Source organism: Tenebrio molitor, chromosome 3 (assembly GCF_963966145.1).
Source record: "Tenebrio molitor chromosome 3, icTenMoli1.1, whole genome shotgun sequence".
In the NCBI taxonomy this organism is placed as follows: Eukaryota; Metazoa; Arthropoda; class Insecta; order Coleoptera; family Tenebrionidae; genus Tenebrio; species Tenebrio molitor.
In genome coordinates this window covers 22,295,064-22,321,834 of record NC_091048.1, presented here as the reverse complement: position 1 = coordinate 22,321,834, position 26,771 = coordinate 22,295,064, and the positions used below count along the sequence as shown (strand labels likewise).

The following is a 26,771-nucleotide window of genomic DNA, read 5'->3' as shown; positions in this document are numbered from 1 at the left end:
TTTGTACTCAAGTATATAGGTATTTAGGTATTAATCAATCAAATCATATTCAACACTCAATTATAAAAGAAAATTTAGAAAAGCAATTTTATTTAAGAATTAAATCTACAGTGGAACTCGGTTATAACGAACACTCAAGGGACTTCAGAATTCGTTCGTTATATCCGATCGTTCGTTCTAACCGTACGTCATCGTTATTAAGAAAGATAAATAATTACATAGGTATACATAAGATAATATGGTAAACATTTTATTTAATTCAAATAATCATTAAGAGTTTCCTCTTCTCGGTAGGTACCGGTCATATTAGCGCAAACAAAAATCATTTGCCGTTCTTTGGGCTGTTTTCCGCCACATAATTTTTCACCTTTGAATTTCAAAGTTTGATTTGGTGTTTATTTTATTATTTATAAAATAATCCCATTTCATCACCGTTGAAAATATCCCTCTCATTATACAGCCTGTCTTAGATTTATCCTTATTTCATAAACGCACATTTGTTGGTAGTGTGCTGGACTTAAATGGCAATTTTACGCACGTTTCATGTTGCATATTTTATTTATCTAATTACAATTAATAAAAATCATTGAATAATGGAAGTCGGTTAAGTTGATTTTTTCATTAATATCACAAAAACCTAATTTTGATGCAACATATTATTTTCCTTTTTTTCTCGAAAATTTTGTTATCAAAGGGTATATGTAGTTTTTTTTATGCCATTACAATCAGGAAAAAAAACTGTAACAGAATCAATAAAAAAATAGGTTACCATTTGAAAAATAAAAGTTGCCCATTGTCCATAAATGGGTAGATGGTATAAAAATTATATGCTCACTCAGGTTTGTAGTGTTTTTAGAGCCATTTCGTTTCCTGTATAATTTTTTTCATTTGGGTCATCAGTAGTAAAGTTATAGCGGGAGCCGTTTTTTTAAGACTTCTTCGTAATTTTGGCCATACGGACGTAAACCAAGAAGCAGTGACTACCTTGTCAACGCTTGCTGTGTTTATTGTTTCCTAGAATGTAACAAAAGTGCACGTGCGTACGTTATAACCGAGTTGTAGACCGCTTTCGCGCCTAAATATTGGACGTTAAAAGCAAGCGTTCGTTGTAAGCGAGGTTCCTTATAACCGAACAAATTTGTTAATATAATATAGGACTTTCAAACGGGACTTTCAATTCTGTTCGTTATATCCGAGCGTTCGTTATAAGCCGGGTTCGTTCTAACCGAGTTCCACTGTATTTTAAAATCAAAATTAAACGGTAATAATTTAATTAAAGCAGTTAATACATATGCTGTTCCATTACTGACCTATTCTTTCGGTGTTATAAAATGGTCCAAAACTAATTTACAGAACATAAACATTAAAACTAGAGTTCTTTTTACCAAATTTAGTAAAGAAAGATTTAATTTACCACGCGAAAACGGTGGTAGGGGTTTTTCAAATCTAGAAATACTGCTAAAAAATCAAATTGCTTCACTAAAAAATTATTTCCTCAATAGAGCTCGTGATAACACCTTTTTCAATGCTTTGGTTTCAGCCGATAAAGGCTACACACCTTTAAATTTAAGTGATAATATAATTTCAGACATTGTTAAGCCAAATATACCTGACACAATAGCAAATATAAAACAGAAGTCTTTACATGGGAGATACTTTAAAGAACTGGAACAACCAGAAGTTAATATTCAGGCATCTCATGCATGGCTTAAGAAATCAAATATTCACCCTGAGACGGAGGGTTTTATATTTGCAATACAAGATCGTGTTATAAATACAAGAAATTATAAAAAACACATACGCGGTTTACAATCGATAATTGATAAATGTAGGATTTGCGGAACTGAAGGGGAAACAATTGAACACATCATTTCTTCTTGCACCGTTTTGGCTCAAAGCGAATATAAAAAACGTCACGATATATTCGCTAAAATTATACACATGAATTTAGCTGTTAAATTCAATTTATTAAAGAATACACAACCACATTATAGTTATACACCAGAAAGTTGTTTGGAAAATGACAGTTACAAGTTATATTTTGATAGAACAATTTTAACTGACATTCATATTAAGCATAACAGACCAGACATTATAATTTTAAATAAACAACAAAAGCAAGCATATCTTTTAGATATAGCTGTTCCAAATTCTCATAATATAACACCGACATATAACACAAAAATTAATAAATATTTCGAGCTCTCCGTTGCTATGAGAAATCTTTGGTGTTTAGAAAAAATTTCGATTTTACCACTTGTAATTTCAGCAACGGGAATAGTACCGCAATCTCTTTTTAAAAATTTAAAAATTCTGGATTTAGATAACACATTGGTAGTTGAAATTCAAAAAAGTATATTATTATACTCATGTCACATCGTGAGGAAGTTCCTTAACATTGACACAGAACATAATACACAACAAAATGCGGAGGCGAGACGCCGGTAATTATGTTGATAAGCACTGCACTATTACTTGATAGTAATGTCCGTAATAGTGTATGTACTCCGGCAAAATCGCCGTGCCGCCGGGTGGAGGTGCAAATTATCGAGGATCTTTATTCAATATGCAAAACTTACTAAGAAAATATTTAAAAATTTTGTATTTATAAGTTTATTGAAAATCTTGTGTTAGATTTTATAATCGAAATAGTAATATCTTTGTTTGAAATAACAAACAAATTGAAAGATTTTAATAACAGAACAATGCATAATTTGCATTTTTTCTGATCTAACATTTGTAGTCGTTCAAAATATCAAATCACTTGTTTTAATAGTGTACGGGTTTCATTCTACGGGGTGATTAAGAATGACTGAGTCTGTTGGTAACAATGAAATTTGGCAAATTTAAAATTTACCCACGAAGGTTCATTTTTGTAATGGTAGAAACATAACCTGCATAACCAAGAATGTTTTTAATGTCATCTCAAGTTAAAAAATCCGGTCAGTGCGTGGTCAGTGCCAATTACTAGACAAAAATCACCAGTATTTTCAATTGTTTTATTGCCAACAGACTCAGTCATTGTTGATCACGCTATATAATATCAACCCTCCACCACCCGGGGCCACGGCAATTTTGCCGGAGTACATACACTATTACGGATATTACTATCAAGTAATAGTGCAGTGCTAATCAACATAATTACCGGCGTCTCGCCTCCACTTCTGACTTTGTTGTGTTTTATTATGTTCTATGTCAATGTTAAGGAACTTCCTTACGATGTGACATGAATATAATAATATCTTTGCAATAATTAGTAGGTGAATTTGTGATTTTTTTTTAGTATTTGACTACCTGACGAAGTTAGTGACGAATTTGATTAAAACAGCGAGTTATTAATTTATCCATTGTTGAATTTTGTTAAATGGTTAATTTATTTCAGATGTTTAGTGATACGGTGGATTTGTATTAGTGCGCGATTTATACAACGTTAGTGCTAGTTAAATAGTTTATGTTGTTCAAGTGGCGAAGTTTCATTCGGACTAAAGTCTATTTTTTCCTGGTAGGCGCGTGCGTGCGCATCTGCGAAAGGTAGAATCACATAGCTAATATTTTTAGCAGGATGCAGGAATTGTTAGTATTTTTAGTTGCATATTATCTAGGGGGATCAGTATTTGTGGTTGCACATTAAAACTCTTGTTTATGATTTAATTTTTGTATAATTTGTAAAATGTAAACAAAAAAGTTTATGAATAAACTTGTGGAAAAATTGCTATAGTTTGTCCAGCGAGAGATTGGTTGACATAAAAGTCATTAAATTCTACGTAGAGAAAGGAGTAGATAGTGCACGTAAAATTTGAAATATATCCTTCAAGCAGTAACATTTTTGCCCTTAAATGATGCTATAATTAATGTATTCTAGTGCATTTTGTAGTGTTGGGCTAATTAAATAAAATTTAAAATCTCCCAATCTCTCGCTGGACGAAGTTTAACAAATATTATATGTACATTTTTTATTTTATACATACAGGAGTTAAATTGGGTACAAAACAACTCGATACTTTTGGATTCAATCGTTAATTTAAAAAAAATGAAATAAAATAATCATCACCGCACTTTTCACCAAAAAAAATTACAGTGACATCGACAAAAATTGACACTTCACATGAAAGCGGCAAAAATTTCATAATATGGACATGGCCTGCTTCGAGTACAATCATTTATAATAACCATGTATCTTGCAAGAGAAAAGGAAAAGGCTTAATTTTATACATATGAGTATACTGTTTTTCGAATGAGATATTTTTGATGTTCATCCAATTGAATCATACATTTCCTATCAGGTTTCTTCGGTGCCTGTAATTGCCCGCACTTCTTTTCTTCCGCCAAGTATCGTTGAATGGTTCTAAATCCACAACCTTCAACACAAAGTAATTAAGCTCTGATACAACAAAAAAAAACTCAGAAATCAATACCAGTATAATCTGCAGTTTTTTTTTTCATTTGAGCCGTCTTGGTTAACTCGGCAAAATCGTTGGAGATCCCACGAAATACTTTAACGCTCATTTCTTTCTTGGCTTGTGAGAAATTTGCTATAAATATGCATTAATAAAAAACTGTTAAATCCAACTTACGCCGTTTATTTGGTGATCGAAATTGAGACATCATGTTGACATATAAAAACTTCTTAACCTCTAAGAACTAAGAACTGTTTTTTTAATAAATAAACGGACACAACACAAAACAGACACAAAACACGAAAGGAAAAATAAGACACGATGAAACAAAAGTGGCAGCTTGGACCTGATTGACAGTACAGAACATTGCACATTTCTCTAGTGTAAGTAGAAAAATAAAGTAACCAATAGGAAAGTCGCATTTCGTTGCAGGATTTTGTAAATGCGCACGCACGCGCCTACCAGGAAAAAATAGACTATAGATTTCGTCCATTGACAATAAAGTGGGTTCGACATGGATCCAACATTAGAGAATGGCGCGGATCGCTTGCGGGCAGGACGCAAAGGGTAATTTTATTTTCACTCAACTTTGTTCAGTTTTAAGTTTCTTCCAATATGAATTACTTCCGAAGAATTTATTTTATTTTAAATATATTAATTTCATTTATAAAACTGTTAAATAAGTAGAAAAAATGTAAGCTCCAATATATTTTTTTAATTACAGTAAGTCCGATACTCTGAAGCAGAGGGGATTCGTTGCAAACAGCAACAGAAGAAGCCCTAAAGGTCATATTTTTTAAAATTCTAGTATTATAAGTCGTATTTCTTATTCAGTAAAATAGGGTTTTAATGAGGCTTTGAACATGAGTAAATAAAAGAAAACTAAATCACCAAAAAGTAAGTTATTCACTTATTTAATGTTACAATTTAATAAATTATTTTATGCAAAAGGTTCGGCACAGTGCAAATTGGTAAGTCTTCTAGTCGTGCGTGACTTCTTTGGTTTTTATTGCTCAGTGTAATATTGAAGTCGTGGAACTTACTTTAAATTGTTTTCTGTGTGCAGATTGTATAGCAAGTGCAAGAAGGATGATTTCATATTGAGGACGATGAGAAACAGCAAGGGGACCAGATATAAAGGGTAATTTGTGCAATTTGTACACATTTTTAAATCTTATTAATGGATAAATGGATACATTTATAAAGCTTAAAGTACATTAAATTTCAATTATAATTTATAATTGTCTCATCTATATAATTTTATGAAATTTTTTCCATTCCAATCAATATTTATAATTTTCAAATATATACAGGTCGCTAAAAAGTATGGATACAGCTAAATATCTTCAGAATGATTTAGCAGAGCTCGTTGAAATTTGGCACACAGTTAGAATTATTTAAATTCTATCATCTGAGATTTTTTTCGATTTTCTAACATCATTTATTTTGAAGATACAAGGCTAACTTGATTTTTTTTAAATGGCACGAGGGGTCAATTTTGATATTTTTGAAAAGAAAAGGGCCGGATACGAGGGTATTTTTGTTTTAACTTAATTTTGAAAAATTCGTCAATTTTCTTCACCCATGAAATATTTCTTTTAAAAATGTGTCAATTGCATTTTAAATTGCAAAAGTTTTTGAATAATTATTTATTTTACATTGCGCTAATAACTATTAAAATCATAAAGAAAAGCTAACTTCAGTTTTATTTACAGTAGGTCCGTGACTACGAAGATGATGTTGCCAACAACAGAAGAAGAAGCTATAAAGGTCAGAAAAACGGAGATAAGGTAATTTATTTTCGGTGTTTAGTGTAGTGCAAATTATAGGATTTCTAGTAGTGCGCGGTTTTCCTTTTCGTTAGTTTCTTTTAATTGCAGTAGGTCCGATGCTACGAAGAAGAGGTCAGAAAAGTTCATTTTACTATATAATGGGGGTTAATGTCTTTATTTGTTCAAGTATAAATTTATTTACAAATTTAAAAATTTAATATGGAGCAGTTAGGAATGGTGAGTGTAACGTGTGAAGATAAATCACCACTTAATTGCTTTTGGTCACGAGAAATTAGTGACTTGCGAATAATTCTTTTTAGATTATTAATTTTGGTTTACATTTTATATCGTCAAATAAAATGCGAATTGAACCAGGGTGCTTTTTAGTACGAGAAAAGCCAAATGCTGATGCAGCTCTATTTTTTTCTGCATTTCGCTAAAAGTGTTGAAAACCGAAACATAACCTAAATTTATCTTGATATTACGTTTCATAACGAACTACACCTAAATTCATTGATTCATTCATTCCAAATTCCATTCCAAAAGTTTCTGAATAGTGTCTGTGATTTATTTACAAAAATATAATTATTTTGAAACATTTGATTGACATTATTGTTTCATTTTTCTGAAATCGGATTACTATGATCACAAAATTTTATTCAAATTGAAAAACGGAGGGAAGTAGTCTATGAGAGAGTAATTTGTGTTGCAGGAATAAAGGCGTTCAATCAGATACTATTCGTGAATCACCTTGTTAGGTATACAGGGTTATTCATGTAATATGACAAGCATGACCAGGTAAAAATGCAACCCAAAAGACAATTCACAAAGCAATCTCGATCCTTATTACATTATACGTCATTTATCATCACAATGCGCATAAAACATAAACAGCTTTTAAGGTCAGCCTCGGTTTTGTCATCGTTCGAAAACCTTTTCAAATACTAAATATGCACGAAAAATGTACCTAATGACAGATATACCTTTCAAATTAATAGAATACCTACTTGGATGCCTGATTTAATTTTTAAATACCAAAATACAATGAATGTAAAGTGTATTTTGGGTTGTGTTTTTGCCTGGTCAGGCTCGTCATTTTACGTGACTAACCCTGTATAAATTGCTTGGTATTCGTTTGTAATTTAAAATCAGGCTTGATCACGTTGAATCAGATCACATGAAGTTAGATTTTGTGTTTTTTTCTGTTTTAAATGCGATGCAATACTGAAGGAGTTCTTCGAGAATTTATTCTAGTTGACTCCTATTTCGCTGAATTCTTAAAGGTGCGCTGCCGTACTAAAACTTTCTAGGATTTTTCAGGGAATTTATTTTTGCGGACTCAAACGCAAACAGTCAACTGTTTACTTTTTTTAAACTTCATTAAAAATACAAAAGTACGTGTTTTTTTGTTAAACAACTCCAGGGTGAGAGAAATTAAGTACGATTAGGTTTATCACTCCGATGTAGTTCGATCTATATATCTATATATTTCGAAATTGTAGCACGTTACAAAATTAGCGACTTTCAATTCCAAATAATTCTTTTTAACACCATAGTTTAGAAAACATTTGTGAAAATGTCAAAGTTCTCTATTACTCCAACATCAGTTAACTATTCTGTAACATTCTATTGTGTTTGTTTTGAAATTGATTAACTGGAAATCAAGAATAAGTAAGCTAAGTAATTTTTCTACTACCGTTCTATGAAAATATTTAATTAGTGTTTACATTTTAGTCAAACTTTTGGGTGTTCCTGGTCTAGGTTTCTAATGGTTTATTATACAGTTTTTGGCAAACTGAAGGGTTTTTAATATTTTATTTTTAGAATAATGATTTAAATTTTTGGTACATAGTATACATTTTTATGATTCTCGTTATTTAGGCATCAATACTACATATACAATCAAATTCTTAAGGCCAGCACGCAACTTCTAAAGAATTATCTCATTTTTTATCCTAACGCGGCTAGTTGCAATTAAATGTGCTTCACGATAAACTCCACCAATAAAACTTAATAGATAAAAGGAAGGTTGCGTGACACTTTTTCTCATGAGGAATAAGAATGTGTCAGTTTTTAATGAAAGTGTCTCCTCGATATCTACCTACTACATGATTACATATTTCTGCCACATAAAAGGACGCAGAGGAGCCGAGTAAAGTAATTGAAAAACTAACTTATTCGACAATACCTGGAATAATAATACCATTCAAATCTTTATTGTTTTGTGAGATAAAATGATAACGTAAGATCTTCGAATTGTTTAATTGTCATCTTGAAGATTCGATTACCCTAAAATAAGAGAATTTGTTTGTCAACAAAGGTAAGCCACAGTACGTGACAGTTTAATATGCCATTCCAAATCTACTAATTGAGCGTTTCATCCTGTTTTTTTCAGTTTCATTAAAAATTCACAATCACGGTGTAATAAACTAACAAGTAGCGTTTCCATTCGGAACACGTTCTACCATTTTGCCTCCCGTTAAGGTTCAGGTGTACAGTCATAGAACGTGGTAATCTCAGTTCTATAAAGAGAACTGTGGTTAATATATTCTACAGAACGATATAAAGACGGCTATAAAATAATGGCGCCACCAGAATAGATGTTTGTAAAAGGTGGAAAGGATTACTTCATCAAGGAAATGGATCGTGTGGTCCTGCACGTATGTAAGAAATACTCGGAAGCTTGAACGTAGCTCGGCGTTCTTAATGGACAAGTGATGTCAAAGACTAAAGGGTAAGTTTATTAACAATTCATTGTAAGTACACAAATTTAAAATTTCCTAAAATCCTTGTTTACGTCAGTTGTCACAGATGCGTTTTTATTTGATTTCCACCGGAAGAGTTAATCTGATCGAGTGATAAACATTAACAAATCAGTCAATTCAGTGCTCCTGATTGACACACACACCCGCAATTGTGTAGTAGAAAATACACACCATTTGAAATAAGTTGAACACGAAGGACAAGAGTTGACAAGCTAATATGATAACAATAAAAAGTCAATCATATTTTAGATTTTTCTGTAACGCTATAGAACGTTAACTAGATCAATTTTTTTGATTTTACGGTTGTGTTGCTCACAAGGAACAAATTGATCTGAGGCGATGTCACAGTGATGTCAAAATTGAATCTGATCCAACTGATTTAAAAGAATATTATATTATCTATGTGTTTTTCGAATCTTGTGTAACTCACAAATTTCATTTTAGTGCAGAAAAATACTGCTATACTCCGTACACTGATAGATTGCATGTTTTTTGACAGACACAGAAACAACTACGCGGTAAAAAGTAGAATAGCGCCCAAAAATTTGTTAAACTCCGTCCAGCGAGAGATTGGGAGATTTTAAATTCTAGACTTGTAACCCAACACCACAAAATGCACTAAAATACATTAATTAGAGCATAATTTTAGGGCAAAAAATGTTACTGCTTGAAGGTAAATAAATAAATAATTTACGCCAGGTAGTATTTTCTCTGCGTAGAATTAAGTGATTTTTATGTCAACCAATCTCTCGCTAGACAAACTATACTATATCATACATCATACTCGAAGAATCAATAATTTCAACAACAGTTCATAACAATTAAAAGTACACTTGTACTGAAACTTCATTCAGATTAACAGCTGTAATTCTGTAAACAACATCATAGGCGTAGGATTACTACTGGCGGGAATTAATCAGCAAGGCTACAACGATTTCGTAAATAACGTGAAACAATTGAGATGGATAGTTTAGTATTTTTCACTGCGTTATGTTTAGGAACTAGAATCTAAAAACGTGCAATCTATCAGTATACGGAATACGAGTATATCATTCTTTTATCATTCAGGCACCCATAATACCATATTATAGATAAAATATTCCTGACTTAGAGCCCGATTTCAAGTCAGGGTGACGAATAGGTGGTGCAGCGCAAATATGTAACTATCTTTGTCCTACACATTAATTACTAATATGCGTCATCTTTCTCAAACTGCAATTTTGTGCCGTTACCATGACAATACAAGTTACAAGTCAACTTGAAATCGGTCTCCAAGATCCTTAACCATTTAATTTTTTTTATTACCACCATGGTTCTTTTGTCCTTGCTGTGCAGTCCTGAGGGATCCAATTGAAATAAAATTTTCTCACTTTCAAATGCGCATACAAAATTTTGTAAACTTAAGTTGCAATAACACTTAGTGGTGCTCCATCCTTGCATCATCTAATTTTATACTTTTTCTCTACACGAGTAATGTTTACTGATGTGATCGCTTTCCCTAGACAACACGAATGATGACGGTCTTAAAGTCTCGAAATCCTATGTACTACTAAGCTTCAATCTATGTATACAAAAAAATTTGAGATTAAGTTGTTTTGTGTGGTGAACGTCATTCTATAAAATTAATTTGGGGGAGGATTTATTTTCTTCCACAAAAATAAAACTCGACGTCATGAATACATTCTTATCCAGTAACGGACAAGATTTTCACTTTGTAACCTTGGCCGTACGTTATTTTTGAATGCTGCACTTATCAAATAAAAACATATTGCCAATTTATTAATAACCTGGCACCAGATAAACAATGTTAGTCAGAGTTTTGATTCAGTCTAGGCTAAACATTTCAATCGAGGCCACCAATCATTTAAAAAACGATGGATCTATGGTAAATTGAAAAAAATCTGGGACTGTAAAACATAAATTGGCTGTATAGAATAGTATATTATGATACAAGTTTTTTAAGGAAGCCTTTAAAGCACGCGCGACGAATTTAAGAGCACGACACGTAGCGGTGTATCATACGCTATTTTTTATTATAGCTGCACTACAATCTGAAAATTATAACAAAAAAAGTAAATTGAAATACCTTTTCCGAAGTAATCTGTGTCATTAATCGTTGATATAGAAATGGTCAATTGTTTCGTTGCTATGATAAATTGTGTATCAATGTCTGTTTATCATTGTTCAAAATGTAGGTGAATTTGTTGTTACCTAAGCTACCCTTGAAGCTTTAGTGTTTTCAAGGCCCTTTTTCGCACGCATTTTAGTGTCAAAATAGCATATTAAAAGACAAGTTTCATAAGACCCGTCTTGAAGCACGAATTCAAGATTAAAAAACGAGTGGCATAGCCACGAGTTATTTTAAAGAATGAGTGCTTCAAGGTCTTATGAAACGAGTTTTTTATACTATTTTTTGTAATTTGCCCTTTTTAAGTCGTTTTTAAACAAAAATGTTTACTTTCCTCGATTTAGGAATTTTTGTGGCGGTTGGTAATGTCTTAATTTTAAAAGTGAAAATTTGATTAAGTCTACAAAGTCGCCTTTTGTTTTATCCAAATTCTGTCACAAAACACGAATATGGAAGATAATCTTTCATGTATGCCCGCTGAAATACGTGAAATTGACAAAAATACGGTCGCGAATTTGTTGCCTGATAAATTCCGATAAATAATTCTTTACACATTTTGTAATTTAAACTGACACGCATCAGATCAAGCAATGCCAACCTAAAAATTTTCGTAAAATGTTCCGTGAAATAATGGCTATAAGGACATCCCAGATGATGACGTCGCGTTCGTTAATATGTCTATTAGAGAATCAAAATGGAGGCAAATTACAAAAACAGGGATTATGATTCAGGTATAATAAAAAATTCATTTTTGTAATGACGAACTAGAGTTAATAAATTTAGTAACTTTTGTCTTGTGAACACACCTTTTTACCGTGAATTTGGGCTTTTAAAAAGTTAGGTTATGGATCACGTCAATTTTTATTTCTCATAATGCTTATTACTTCACTTGTTCATGACATCCTCCATTTTTGAGTTATGACGTCATCACCAATTTTTTTAAATGAGAACCCTCACTTTTTTCTTCTGTTACTGATAGACTCAAAAGGTGAAAAATAGAAAAAATAGTATACAAAAATTCGTTTCATAAGACGTTTATTCCATTGGTCCTTTATAAAATTTGCGCTTCGTGCCTCGTTTTATAAACTTGGGCTCATGAAATAAACATTTCCTTATGAAACTCGTTTTTTAATATATCATCATACAGGTTACGTTTTACACGAGTGGTGCGTTCACAATCGACTCTTCAACGGCTACTACGAGGTGAAATTTAAAAAAACACCCGAACATGCTATTATTTTTCATGGCGACCTGGCCTTACAAGTTTTTTTTTTAATGGTGGGAAATCAACTGTAATACATAGTTGATTTGATCGAAATATTACAGTGTACATGGAAAGAGTTTACACACGCTTCATGTGACACAGCAAACGCATTAGCAGCTTAAGATTAATCATTTCTGAGTCGCAAACAAATTAAATGTTACGATTTTCTTTCTTTCTATAAATCGTTGCCTAATTTTGACATTCCAATAATGAACAAAAATCACATCTGAAAGAAAAACGACGCATCAAATCATCAACTTCCGTAGACTACGACTGTCTAGGGAATTCAATGAAGCTTGTTTTGTTATTTTATTTCATGCCAATTTCGCCCCTAAACTTATCCGCTTACATCCACTTAGCTCTCCTCGTTCTTCAAATGGGAAGAGCCTTTGTCTCACAATTAATATAATTAAATGCCGACATCGTCGTGTGATATCCATTAAGATAAGCTTTTTCAGCGATAAAAAGGTTGATAAACCCATTTTCTCGGTATTTGTAGGTCAGGATTTTGCGTCTTCTACGGGCTCACGTTTATTTAGCTATTTGTAAGATCTTAACATTAGCGTCAGCTATAATTTGAATAAAACGCTATTAAATCATAAAACTGACTCCAGATTGCTCCGCCATTACACGGTTAAAGAAGATAAATCGCATAAAGAGGCCAAGTCAATTTCTAGCGCACAATTTCTAACAGGAAAAATTTTGACTTAAATTGCTTCAATTTGTTTGTAAGTGTGAATTAATTTTTTGCTTCAAGTGAAATACATACAAATTTAGCAAAAGTAGACAGGCAAATTTATTGTCCAAGAATAATTTTGTAACGGAACGCAGGATCGCCGAGGTCGCTTTAAAACGAAACCGAAATAAATTTCACGAACGTTTCAGTTACTTATTAGAACACGAGAACTATGAAAGGGCATTTATCTTCCGAGGCGTAAAACGCGAAGCTAACAAGTGGATAAAAGTGCGAATATCAGACTTACAAAACTTACTATCGCGTAGTAAGCGACATTCTATTAAAAGTAATTTGTAACAGCTGTCATTTGAGGACAACGAGGGAAAACTGGGGTAATCGAAGGTCACAAATTGCTCCTACACGCTTATTATGTCTCATTCCGCAAATTTTTTCGCATCATGTCTATCTGAGAATCGAATTCATTATAGTACAACAATGACGAGCCGAAATTAATATGCGTCATAACGGACAAAATTTGATAACTTTAATCAAGGTAAAGTCTAGTAGTAAAATATTAAAGCTTGTTAGGGTTTGTGTTTTAGATAACAAACGAAAAATTGTAACATGCCAGCGAATAGTTAATTAAAATACGAAGTGAGTTGCATAATCTGGTATAAACTGTGGAGAAAAAAATAAATACATTCAAGTATTTTATCTAATCAGATTGCATTATTTAACACATTAAATTAGTATGGAGTATTGTACAAATGAAATTATTAGTGATATTTGAGATTTTATATGCATTACATATACATCAGCAGAAAAATATCCCAGCGCATCCACCAGAAATGGTTAAAAATATTGGTTGAAAATATCACAGAGAGGACATCCCAGGATTAAATATATAGTTGCACTCAGTAAAATCAAACCAAATTACGGTTGCATTATTCATAATCTAAACTTAAACTTTGAAGTGTGAGAAAAATCGAAACTGCTTCATTAATGGCGTAACTGTAGGTAGGTTACTTAACCTTTGGGTCATAAATAATTTTAATTATGAACAAAGCGTCATAAGTCATTGTTGTTATTTTTGGTTTCGATTCCATGTTCATTAGACGTTAAAATAAACTTAATTTCTTAAGTCGTCATTAATCGAATTCATTTCATAATTTATAGGCGTAATTAAAGACACGGACTTAATGTACTACAAGTTCTCTTTTTATTAGAAAACACATTTGGCTTTAAATGATGGACGACAGTCAACGTTAAAAAGTTTAAATTTGTCGGACTCGTCACGCAGAATTGGCAGAAATTGTCAGCGATACTGTTAAAGTGGTAGGATTTTGTCGCCCACTTTGTCCAATTTAGTAATTTAAATAGTTTCTTTTCACGGTCGGTGCAATGAAAATTTCACTTCTGGAAACACATTCAAAAGTGACATTAAAACAATTATAATGACTCCATATGTCATTTAAGATTCTTAACAGTTAATTAATTGAATGGAATGTAAAAATAATACTCATGTGTGTAAAAAATGAAATAAAATCATATTCAGTCACAGATGTGGAATGTAATAAAAGCAGACGTTAAAACTGAACATTTTGTGTAGTCACTCTGTGTGTTAGTTAAATATGGAACTGTTTACAGGAAATTTTATCCTTAACGTGACGTAATGAAACGGTAGTCTCTAGTATTGCCCAGCTCAAATTTTATTCTATTGAAATTTAAAATCGATCAGTTCAAACGGTTTAATGATTTTTACGAAAATAGTTACTGCAATTGTAGGAATCAGGGCTGTTGGTAAACAAAACACCGAAGTTTAACAATCATATATTTTATTTTTCTTGGAGTTGTCCGAGAGAAACCTCGAAACTTTTCGAGCGCTTTTGATAATAAATTCTAAGGACGAATAAATCCAAGCTGGCGTTTTCGTGTTATCGCACTTGTCACCATAAACCCTGAGGTCTTCACCTTGTGTTTTACCAACTAAAATTAAATCTGGCATATTTCGTTTTACGACTCGAGTCGTAAAAGTTCTAGAATTGGCGATTTTAATAAACAATTCTTTTGGTGTTTTGTGATCAGGTAAGACTCTTATCCCAACACATCTGCGAGCTAAAAATTTCTCCTTTCAAATTTAAAATTCTTTTTTTTTAATAAATACGAGCTAAATCGGGGTGTGTACTTTAACGTCTTCCGTAAGTACGATTTACGCCGCAATTTTCGGAAACCAAGTGTAAGATAATTAAATCATTTATCCTTCTCACGCGAGCCAGACGTATTGCGTGCTGGTCTCAAGGACAAAATCATTTATTATCCTTTTCAAAATAACTGCATTCTGTTTAATAATCGTAAGGCGAGCTTTTCGCAAACCCCTGTCTCATATTTATTACTAAATCAAGCTCTTACACCCAATTTACAAGATTAACATTCTAAGCTTTTGCTCGTCGTGACCTAAACAGTAGATTGAAATTAATTAGATAGTTGGTTACCTATGGCGGTTTTCGTCCTGACATTCCTGGAATAGCCCATCGGATGTAGGATGGCCCAGTACCTGTCGACGGAGACTGCCACCAGGCAGAAAATTGATATGGTGCACAAGACAACAAGCAACGACACCGTGAACAAACACGCGTGCAGATTTGTCGGTAAACCTATCGACGACATGATCGCGAAGGGGATTCCCAATAATCCGACCAACAAATCAGCCGCCGCCAAAGACACGATGTAGTAGTTCGTCCTTCGGCGCAAACGGCGTTCCTTGCGAAAAACGAATATCACTAGAGCGTTGCCGATCACAGCGAACACTGCCACCAAAACTTCACAAATTACATAGTACAAGTTTATCTCGTCTTTTTGATAGTCGAACACCGTAAAATTCGTAGAATTCATCGTCGTGGAAGTTTGCGATTGCAAGTTGGAATTAGGTCGATAAGTCGGACTGCGAGTGATTTATTCAATTTTTTCTTGTTGGGATTTGACCGAATTATCCCACGCCCATTTCCTTCAGGATGCCTCTCTTGCCCTTGACCGTTTCCATCTGAAAGAAGCCAAAATTGATACTCAATTTGTTCTTTCATCTAAATCTACAACTACACCTCGTCAGAAATAGTTTTGCAATTGTTAAAATAGTGAAACTAATTCCACGGGGAGTAACAATGGTCTCGTTATGAATCCCGCTGGGGAATTTTGCACGTTGAGGAGAAACTTACGGAATTTAATAACATCTTTCATAATTAAGCTAGATTAAGTGAGAAAAACAACGCTTCGTAATTTTAGGGAAATGGAAAGAAAACATTTCCAACTTTAAGCATTTAAATTTTATAACTTGTAACTTAACCAAAACAACATGAATAAATCATCAGTCATCACGTAAGACTGTGGAGAAGTGAAATAAAATAGAATCTAGTTTTTCTATTTCGGCTTCATTAATTTAATTTTTTTAAATATAAAATAATTATCTAGTGACTTTTATTTTAATGACATTGGGTTGGTATTGATGAAGCAATGTCATTTTATTGAGAATTAAATTTCAAATTGTCAACAGTAATTACATAAGTGGACGAAGTCCACGAGTGGGATTTCTTAATAGAAACAAAGATGAGTGCTAATCTAGTTAAAATTATCAAAAAAATTACCATCACGAATGTAATTCGGCGTAATTATTTTTTAAACTATGTCAAACCTCAAAAACGAAATCTGAATGGAACTCCATAATGGCGACGCTGCTGAATTTTTAATGTTTATGCTGAAACAAATGGCTGCGCTACCTTAACAACGAAAAAATTATCGCGATAATTAGCTACTAGCAAATAGTCAGTGTAATTTTGATGCTATTGGTTCATTTGAAATTTTTCCTCATTTCGATTGGCTGACAGGACTGTTTAAAAAATAATCTATAATTATTTTTTCATGAGTACAAAATAAGAAATACAAAAAAAAAATTATCGCACTGAATCGTTTTTCGTTCATTTTCAACAATTGATGACACTTACTGTCAAATTGAAAAATACGTTGTCACTGAACAAAAATTAAAAACAAAATACGATCTATAATTATTCTCACTTGGATAATGTACTTAGATTATCCTCACTATAATAATGATACAATTGGACAGATTTGAACATGTGATCAAAAATACTGATGAACTATTGGAAGTTATAAACATGAAAAAATAATCTCCCAAATTTTGTTACAATAATAATCTACCCCCTTAGTAGTTACTTATTTTGATCCTACAACATTGATTCAGATTCAAATGACATCACATTTAACACTGGCATTCACTATCAATAGGTACCAACCCCATATTCAATAATCACTAAAAACGATGCTATAATAAAATGGTCTTTATGACACTGAAATAGAAAAAATAGTAGTTTATTGAACAAGTTCGTGTGTAAATTGAGCTTTTTTTGGCATGAGTGAGCCAGTTTAAAAGGCGACTGAAACGACAAGAACGAGTTGAATACAACGTTTTTTTGTTCGACGAGCCCGTCAAAGGCTCCAAATCGCTTAAAATCTTTAAAATTAGCTTGACGTTTCGTTTTGACAAGTTGTGACATTTATCAAAACCCGCTCACACAGGAGAAATTTCTCAAATTCTGACACTGTCGAACAAAAAAATATATATTTCCCATTTTTATTTATCAATTGTCAAGCTCTTATCTTACGAGGATATTTATTCCAGCCCGTTTGTATAAAATTATTGATTTCTATTTTATTTAAAAATTTTCAAATAACGTACGCCAGCCGTTTTGCTTCATGATCGGTTGTTACAAGAATTTATCACATTCGTCTCAACTCAGCTGAAATATCACAACTGCATCCATAGAGAGACGAAAACTGTCTCTTTAAAAATAACAATTATCAATACATTATTGAGGTCAACAAGTTTTCCTAGATAAATACCTAAAAATAACACGTATAACGTATTTTATTCCTAAATTAGATTTCTCGTGATGGATGGACAGGCCCCTTGGCTTGCATTAAATTGAGAAAACTCGAGTCCCTCTTAATTCATGTGGGTTGCGAAGGCTGATGTCAGATCGCGAAATATGAAGCAGTTTGAGAATGAACGAATATTTGATTGAATTAACAAATAAATCTGAGACGAAAATCACACCACAAAGCAACAGAATGTCATATTTGAATGACAAAGGTCCTGCTAATAAAAGGTTATTACCTTTAATTGTGAAGTAAGGATAATCTCTGATTTAATAGCCTATTACTGCCTTCCATGGATGAAATTAGTTTTTATAAGACAGGATGTTGGCAATATCATGTTTTGTCGTTGACGTTAAATTAAAACTTTATTGCACACTTTAATTTTGTATGACGTCATAATATGTAAATACACGAAAATTAAGTAGCCGATACCTTGGCACAACGGACAAATAAACAATTAAATTAGGCACCTTACTCTTTCGAAATTGTACCGTAAAAGCACTAGAACCGTAATTACAATTATTGTATCATTCTCTGGAGCTTTATCAGTTTTTGCAACGGTCGCACGTATCGTGAGTTGCGGTCAATTATTCAATCGATGAATAGCACTCAATTAAAAAAATTAATTTCGATTCAATTCACGCTAATACACACTTTCCGTATGAGTTCCACGAATTTATGAAAAATCCTCCGAAATCAGGCCGGATTTAGAAATCACATTTGTGAGCTATTTCGGAGCGAGAGACCGTAAAAAAATAAGTGCGGTGATTTAGTTTCTATCGAATTTTATTTTTAAGTAACTACATTTTTGTGGAGATAAAATCGAAATGTAAAATCCGAACGGAACATAAACAAGGAACATGACTGTCCTTGGAAGTGATCAATTTGCATTTGTGTTGCTTCTTTAATTAAGCACCTTCGTGAGCGAGCTGGCATTAATGGTAATACGACGTTTAGAAAAGTACGATGGAAAAATGATAAACTCGCGTATAAATTTGCGTGAAAATGAGTAGACTGCAAATGGGCGGGATCGACTTAACACTAACACAAGAAAAATGACGAGAGGTAGGAAAACTGGAATTAATTAATTAAGTTGAGAAAATTCCGCACGAGTCGTTTAAATTTTTATAGCAAATAAGCCTTTATTGGCCATTATATTCGACCCAACACAACAGAAGTCAATTCTTAATTGAAGAATCATAAATCAAAATCAGGAGTTATTAGTGCGCGTCGTCAGAGATTTAAAATTAAAAGAACAAAAAGAATCTACTTACGTTTCGAAATTTTGCTCCTCCCTGGCCCAAAATCAAATTGAAAAAGTTCACCACATGGCAAGAGTTATCGAGATCGACTATTCATTGATAATTAACATATTGTGTGGCTTATTTTTCCGTTTATTTCAATCATTGCGTTAACTGATACTGTTATCAAATAAAAAAAAATCCTATGGACGATATCATAACGCTAACCGCGACACGCGTAAGGGAACTGTTGCGTTCAAAACTAGTGTTTGTGTGGTCCTCCAAAACGCGATTGCGCAACTTAATTGTTGCTTGAGTGAAAAAAAGTTTGGAAAAATGCCGCTGCAGACTTGTGACAACATTAAGAGAAGGAAAACAATTTATGTGGATTTATTCCGGCGACGTTTTAGTGTAGTTCATGCAAAATCATGGAGATGTATTCATGTATTCGGTACCGCCTGCAAGGGCCGTTTCTCTTATTACGCCGATCGATTTGTTTACTTTTTTCGCGGTGTTAAATGTACACATGTAACAATTAGTGAAACAAGAAATGACGAGCGTCTTAAGAATTTTCGCGTTGCTCACCATCGATCGGTCGTTCGTCTATATTAAGAAAGTTTCACACCCCATTCTTCTTGACCAAATTATCAATTAGGCGACCTAGCGGGGGATTTACTAGTCGCTAGCAATTTTCTAGCCATTTACATACACAAACAGTTTGCTCCTTTACAAATTAAAACCATCAATTTCCTGCTGGATTAATGGCTGTTTACTGCTTTGCGTTGTCATTATAAACTGTTTAATTAACATTCTTTTCAAAGTTTCAACGTAGTTGTGGTAGTGGCACTACTCTTATTTTACTTCCCTTAATTAACTCCACCTTGATTACGACGTTATTACCACTGTTCAGGGTAAAAACGGAACAGCATTACTGCAATCGTTGTGTTTATTACAGTTGTTCAGAATGGTAACATGGGGATTGTGAAAATATAAATTGAAAAGCCGTTGTTATTGGATTTATGACGTTGACATATTCCACACGTTCTATTTATCTTTCGGCTTGAATTTTTTAACTCTCCACAAACTTTCCACGTAAGAATAACGTAATTAATTCAACACGATGACATCAATTTTTTCAAATCGTATAAGTTTTTTCAATTTGGAAATTTGCTGTCCTGCAACAACAAAAGTTTTGTTTTTCGCAGATAATCGATGTGACCCTGAAGTCAAATAATGTTGTCCCACAAAGGACCAACACGATAATAAATTTTATGTAATTTATTACCTGCGTTGTCGTAAAAATATAAATATTTAATAATCATTGGAATAACAACTGTTAAAGATTTGTGTAATAATTCGATCAACATTTTTCGGCCGGTTTCGTTTGAAATCAAATTATGTTTTATTTCATTTTTAAATTGACAAAGAATTTTTTAACGTCCTGGTTGTGACATTTTAGTTAACGGCTCAAAGGGTACACGGCAACTGACAATTTTTTACCTCCAGATAATTGACACAAAGTTTTATTGGATACACGAAAAGCGACTGCAGAATAAATGTCATGAAATAGTCGATGTAGGTTATTACCTACATACAAAAGATTTCAGTGAAGATTTATTAATCTTCACTGAAATCTTTTTGGCCTTTATTCTTTGAAAAAATCATTGTATATTGTTATTTTCTCAGGGATCGCACCATAGTAAGGTATCACATCTCTTCATTATTTAGCCCTACTGTGTTCTTTAACCTAACTCCTTAGTCGTCCGTTGTATTTTTATGGCGTATTTGTAAACTTCAAGAATTCAAACGTTATCAATATCTTTTTATACTCTTTCTGCAGTGTTTTTGTCTTCCACAATCCTTTTTCTTAGTCTTGTCTTAATAAATGAGTTTTTTTTGTTCGACACTGTCATAATTTGAAAATTTTCTCCTATGTGAACGGATTTTGATAGATGTCACCACTTGTCAAAACGAAACGTCAAGCTAATTTTAAAGATTTTAAGCGATTTGGAGCCTTTAAGGTGTTCGTCGAACAAAAAAACGTTGTATTCAACTCGTTCGTGTGCAAAAAAATCCCAATTTACACAAGAACTCGTCAAATAAACTACTATTTTATAATTGAATTTCTTGTTATGTTATGGTAGGTATTACTAATAGTTTTCTTTTATAGGTAAAGTAAAAGCTAAACAAAGCTATTTATTTTAGTGAAAAGTAGAAGTAGATTTTACTGGTTTAAGATAACTAAGTAATAAGTACGCTTGGCTTCAAAAAAAAAAAAAAACGGGAACTGTCAGAAAAAGTTCTGTCAGATTTTATTAAATTTTTATTGTTTGAAACGGCCTTTTAGAATTTAGGTTAAAAAAACTGCACTTATGTGTCAGAAATACTACTGTCAAACAGACACAAATTGACATAAATTGACAAATTAAATTTCCAATTCACATTGGGTCAAATTTCATTTCCCGTTTTTTTTTGAAGCCAACTGTAAGATCATCACTTCTTACATAATACATATGTATCTATTTCCTTCCCATTTCTCTTGTGATCTGGTTATTTGTGCAAATAAAGACAAAACTGTGACTGTTAACTAAGAATTATGTATCTCCTTTTATTTCTTGAAAACGTTGTTGGCAAAGTAGTTTTCAGAGTTCTTAAAATCACAAATAGTGTCAATACCCTGAGAAATAGATAACCAATTTTAATGTCGTGTTTTAAATTTTAAAACTGAAGATGGAACAGATTTATGAAGAAACCTTCAACACTCTTTCCTAACCATGTGTCGCGATACCTCGTTAAAATTAGAATCAAAGGATTCGCACGTTATAAATCTGACAGTGTTGTAAATCTAATTGAGAAATGTCAGATGTGCAAGAGCTAAAACTGGTATAGATGCTAGAAACGAAAGGAACAAAACATCCAGAGCTACAATTAAGACCATTAGGTAAAGGTCAGTTCACACGAGGGAGACGCGAACCACCCGAGATATCGAATGTTTCCTAGCCATTAGCATCGGTGGTGCAATTATTTTCGGAAACTGTAGCCGACATCTAACGTTTCAAGTCGACGATTGTACAATTGGGTCATCAGAGTTGCGGTTTTTCCCTCAATAAAATCCAAATGTCATGCTTACCTCGACTACGTCCCGGTGTTTCTTGATTGTTAGTTCTGACGAAAACAGCTTAATTTGTTAGCGCGTCATGAGATGAAATGACAGATCACTGACACTGACACTAGAAATGGACGACGCAAGCAGTTCCGCATTATCACCCGACAAAGTCTCGAAAATAAAAGATTCGGAGCTGGAAGAGCTCCTGCAAAATGTCGTGCTCATGGCCGAAATCGGAATTGATCTGAAAGAACGATGTAACATTGCTGAGAAATACGTAACTCATCTGAAATTGCTATTTTCTCAAACCAATCGTGCGATAGATACGTTGCAATCGACGTCGAAATACTCACTCCAACAAGCGAAGAAATTGTTAAATGGGACAAGCATGTTGGCTGCGAACGCAAACTCGAATCTTAGAAGCGACTATGAGAAATTACTAGGAGTGATTGATAAGCAGTTGAGCGATTTTGACGATCTGGGAGACGTGGAACCCGACAGCGAAAGCACCAATTTGTCGTACCTCACCGAGAAAATTAAGTTTCTAGAGTCCAAACATAAATTATCTGATAACAATTTGCCACCATCTGGCAGCAGCAAGAGTGTCAAGTGCTGCGATACTGACGAAAAGTATCCGGAAAACTGGTCGAGAGACTCTTCCATCGATTTAAACAACGTGGTCAATTTGCCTCCAGTACCTGAAGATGTTTTCACTAGTTTCAGCTCGACAAACAAACCGAAAAGATCGTCGAGTCTCTCATCGTTAAAAAGCATGAGAAAGGTCAAGTTGTTTTTGCAAAGGGCGGAAACCTCGGACGACGAAGAAGTGAGTTCGGACAACGAAGACCACGAATTAGGCCAAAAGGTCAGTCGAGTTATTTTTCGATGAAATATTAACGCGAATTTTAGGGCGACAGCGATGAAGGGAGTTGTTCTCCAAAGAAACTTCTAGGTAATATAAAAGAAGAAACTCAAGACAACACGTCACTTTAATTTATTAAATACAAAAGTGTTCAAAAGGAGTCATCAAAACTAATATTACCAAACCCCTGAGTGGGATAGTTGTGTCTAACAGGGTTGCCAGCAATGGCTTTGATACATTTGTATAACAAAATAATAAAAACTAAAAATAACAAATACACTGGCAAACTATATCCCAACGTTACCGCAATGATCCCGCCAATGATCAAATACGTCCAGAAATTGTAACTCGCGAAGTATCTCAAACTAACTCGCGGTGGTAACTCCGTACTGACTCTGGGAGACCCCGGTTTCGTCTTGTCGTATCTGTACGTCGTGATCGGCGGTAACAAAAGTTGGCGCGACAATCGCCCCCAGTAGCTCGGCTCATAGTACAATCCGCAGAATTTTTGCCGGAACTGAAACCAACAATCTTTTAATCGCACCAAAACAACAACCGCACTATTTACGTTTTCATTTATCTGGAGAGACAGTTGATAAAACATTCGGACCAAGAATGTTATTTCCGTCGACCTGATCGGATACAGATCGGGGTCACCTTCGTATTTAATCTTCTTCATTCTTTCCCTGACCCTCGCCGGTGTTAAGAATTTGAAATCGTTTGCAATTTCCAAACCGCTCGAACCAGAGCTCGTTCCGGCCGACGTGTCCAAATCGGTTTCTGGAAGCTAAATCATACGAGATTATTAGTTTAGATGTAAACGACGACCACCTCACAGACCTCTGAAATCTGGAAGAGTTGCTTAAGATGTTCCAGTGATTTGTCTAGATATTCAGGCACTTTTAAACGCTCGTTTAGGCTAAACTCGTCGGTCGTCCTCGGTGGCTCCCAAAGCATTTTAAATAGGCCGAAGAAGCTTCCGTTGAGTTCTTGGTCTTCCATTTTTTTAATCTGTACAAGTTCTTGTGCTACTCTGATTGATCTTTTAATTTGCATAATTAATTCAAACACCTAAAACGGTAAATGTTGATGAAACAAAGCTCAGAACTCCAAATGGTTTTTGAAATCGACCAATTCAATTCAAATGAACGATTTACTTCTTTGACATCAAGAACTTATTCCAGAGACTTACCTCAGGTGCTGGAGGTACGGAAAACAACGGTTTATAACAAAATGTTGGACCTTCCAGCTCGTAAATCCTTTGCTTGACAATCGCTGACCACTTTTTATCACCCAATAAACTGTTCATGAATGCAGAACTGCTGGCGTCGGCCGTAAAATTGATATTCCTCAATGAATTAAACGGTGATGATTCGCTGTTCATTGTAGAATTTAAAGGCCACAAGTTAGAAGCATTTAAAGAGGTGTTTGTGCACCATTTACTGGTCGGGTTTAAAGGTGGCAGATTGGACAACCAATGACTGCTGTAGGAATGTGAAGGGGAATGATTGTTTTCAATGCACTGTTCGATTTCTTTGAGTAGATGCGCTAAATTTGCCTGATTAAACACCTAAAACACCGTGTCAGTTGTTGTAAACACTGAACAAAATTTAATTCTTACTTTGCTAATTCTGTAAAGCATGACTGACATTTTTGGACTGACTAAATCTACTCTGCTGAATCTGGGCAGCAGTTGTTGAAATATTACCACGTAAATCAATAAATTTTCGGCAATGAATGGTAAATGTTCTCTGTCGACTATTGGTGAAGCTGCCGCGTTATTCTCTTCACTGTCGAGATTTTGTTTTTTTCTGCAATTAAAAAAATTAATTTCTTTTTTCGTCGACTTTTCAAATCATCATACAAATCCATTTGAGCGACATCTGGTGGATACCTCCAGGGCTGAATGTACGTGAGCCACAGCTCTAAAAGAAGCCTAAACGAGCCGTCCAACGGCCAGCGGTGTATTAAATTTCTTAAGAAAATATAAAATTTGCCTTCCACCATAGGAATAGCGATTTTTTTTAATTCGCACATGTGAGTGTCATCAATTTTTGCACTCGCCGAAAAGGCGTGCAACTGTTTCATTAACACTCGGACTATTCGCATGTATTCAGATGTTGGTAATTCACTGTACTGTAGTAAACGCTATAATAAAACAAGTTACGAAACAGTTTTAAAAATACATGAAAAACGTACTGGGACTGGAGAAGAATTAAATGAACTGTTGATCTGATTGGTTGGTTGGCTGATTTGGTCATTGTTTAACCACATATCTATGAAAACCGTAAGAACGGTTTCCGTTCTCCATATTTGGTTTCTGGGGTGGCGTCCAAAATTTTGATGGAAAGTATATTCCTCAATTGATTTGTTAAGAAGATTTGCATTTATTAATTTGGAGCCCACTGGAGATCTTAAAACGTAAATTAATTTTATGGTTTCAAACTGTATAAACAATGTTTACTTGTGCATTTGCTGCAGTGGTTGAATGGGGTTTTTTCCGTTGTAATAAATAACTGGTAAAACAGAAGTCCCTGGACTAGTTGGTAAAAAATGTAACATGTAATCACAACATAAAACATAATAAACTGTGTTCCATGACACCTGTTGATGAGTTGTTGTCAACATTGTCCCTGTTCTTTGATGCCAAGGATTTATCAAATGATAAGCAAAATGGAACATATAATAATCAAAAGGATCTGAAATATAACTGTAACTAAATGGAAAAAACTAATATAACTTAAGTCATACTCAACAATAAGGATATGACATGTTTGGTTTGGGGGTTAACATGGACTAAATCTGCATAAAATGGGTGTGCCTGAGCATTTTCCAGTATTTGCTGCACTTTAATCTAATAAAAACATGTATCAATATTAAAAAAAAAAAGTTGAAACATTACTTACTGGCAAATACATCACTGGAAAATCATACTTGGCCGAAGGATCTTTGAGTAGTGTGTAAATTAGCTTGAAAACAGGGCCACACGGTGACAAGAAATGTTCAAGCTGCCGGAAATCTTCATTGACATCCCTGGCAACACGTAAACCCCAACTAACTGTACCTTGAGGACCAAATATATTGTCTATCAACAAAGGAAAAAAGTTCTGAAGGTCCAGTGTGCTTCCTCGGTCGAATAAGACGGTTAATTCGGCACATCTTGTTCTTATGGGGAGGGTTAACGCACGCCGCACTCGATTCTAAAGTCGTAAAATTGAAAAACAATTTTTAACTTGAAAATAGCTATTACCATAAAATTATCAGTCTCCTTGTTCATCATTGTGTGTTTGCAGTAACAATTACGAATAAATTTAAACTGTTTATAACTGACCACAACATAACCTCAACTTTTGTTTGTTTGGTTTTAATTATTGTGTGTTGGTAGCACTGAATCAAACTGACAGGTTTAGTTTAAGATTAAGCGGTAAATAATTTAAATTTGAAAATATTGGAAGAACTGGTTTATTCGCGTATGATTTGTATTGTTTTTACTGATGTTACATAATTATTTGATCTTAAAAAAGATTGAATTTTATAGTGAAATCGAATACATATTGATTTTAGTACATTTTTTAAGAAAAAACAAGCGTCTATTTACTGTGCGAGACATTAA

General features: G+C 33.7%; 4 protein-coding genes and 1 long non-coding RNA gene across 6 annotated transcripts in view; 2 read left to right on the top strand and 3 right to left on the bottom strand.

The window, feature by feature from the left end:
• The window catches only part of AdoR (Adenosine receptor), a 61,036-nt gene extending 38,575 nt beyond the window's left edge, over window positions 1–22,461 (bottom strand). Inside the window, exons 1-2 of one of the 2 annotated variants that reach the window (XM_069042649.1) lie at window positions 22,321–22,461; window positions 15,495–16,042 (exon numbers count right to left, since the gene is read on the bottom strand). In XM_069042649.1, the coding sequence (XP_068898750.1) occupies window positions 15,495–15,894 (400 nt within the window). In that variant the 5' untranslated portion in view covers window positions 15,895–16,042; window positions 22,321–22,461. Of the gene's footprint in view, window positions 1–15,494; window positions 16,043–19,223; window positions 19,462–22,320 lie in introns of those variants that run through there. The other variant, XM_069042648.1, reaches the window with a different exon arrangement.
• LOC138126855 (uncharacterized) lies at window positions 3,965–4,742 on the bottom strand. Its single transcript, XR_011157987.1, has 2 exons — window positions 4,416–4,742; window positions 3,965–4,358 (listed from the first exon to the last, which is right to left on the bottom strand). It is a non-coding gene; the product is annotated as an uncharacterized lncRNA (long non-coding RNA).
• Window positions 8,598–26,771, top strand: part of LOC138126846 (RRP12-like protein) — a 34,762-nt gene continuing 16,588 nt past the window's right edge. Inside the window, exon 1 of the mRNA XM_069042644.1 lies at window positions 8,598–8,903. The gene's annotated coding sequence lies outside the window, so the exon portion shown is untranslated. The remainder of the gene's footprint in view (window positions 8,904–26,771) is intronic.
• LOC138126852 (uncharacterized) lies at window positions 22,427–23,435 on the top strand. Its single transcript, XM_069042653.1, has 2 exons — window positions 22,427–23,161; window positions 23,206–23,435. The coding sequence occupies exons 1-2, from the start codon at window positions 22,427–22,429 to the stop codon at window positions 23,287–23,289; spliced, it is 819 nt and encodes a 272-aa protein (XP_068898754.1). The 3' UTR covers window positions 23,290–23,435.
• Window positions 23,268–26,564, bottom strand: LOC138126847 (sphingomyelin phosphodiesterase 4). Its single transcript, XM_069042647.1, has 11 exons — window positions 26,409–26,564; window positions 26,065–26,358; window positions 25,910–26,012; window positions 25,623–25,857; window positions 25,358–25,571; window positions 25,023–25,306; window positions 24,780–24,969; window positions 24,351–24,728; window positions 23,999–24,229; window positions 23,727–23,945; window positions 23,268–23,675 (listed from the first exon to the last, which is right to left on the bottom strand). The coding sequence occupies exons 1-11, from the start codon at window positions 26,436–26,438 to the stop codon at window positions 23,310–23,312; spliced, it is 2,544 nt and encodes an 847-aa protein (XP_068898748.1). The 5' UTR covers window positions 26,439–26,564; the 3' UTR covers window positions 23,268–23,309.

Bases quoted from the DNA above. Each gene is read 5' to 3' on its own strand.
- LOC138126852 (XM_069042653.1), top strand. From the start codon at position 22,427: ATGGACGACGCAAGCAGTTCCGCATTATCACCCGACAAAGTCTCGAAA. The intron at 23,162-23,205 runs GTCAGTCGAGTT...CGCGAATTTTAG, and splicing joins ACCACGAATTAGGCCAAAAG to GGCGACAGCGATGAAGGGAG.
- LOC138126847 (XM_069042647.1), bottom strand. From the start codon at position 26,438: ATGATGAACAAGGAGACTGATAATTTTATG. The intron at 26,013-26,064 runs GTAAGTAATGTT...TGTTTTTATTAG, and splicing joins TTCCAGTGATGTATTTGCCA to ATTAAAGTGCAGCAAATACT. The intron at 24,729-24,779 runs GTAAGAATTAAA...ACGGTGTTTTAG, and splicing joins TGCTTTACAGAATTAGCAAA to GTGTTTAATCAGGCAAATTT.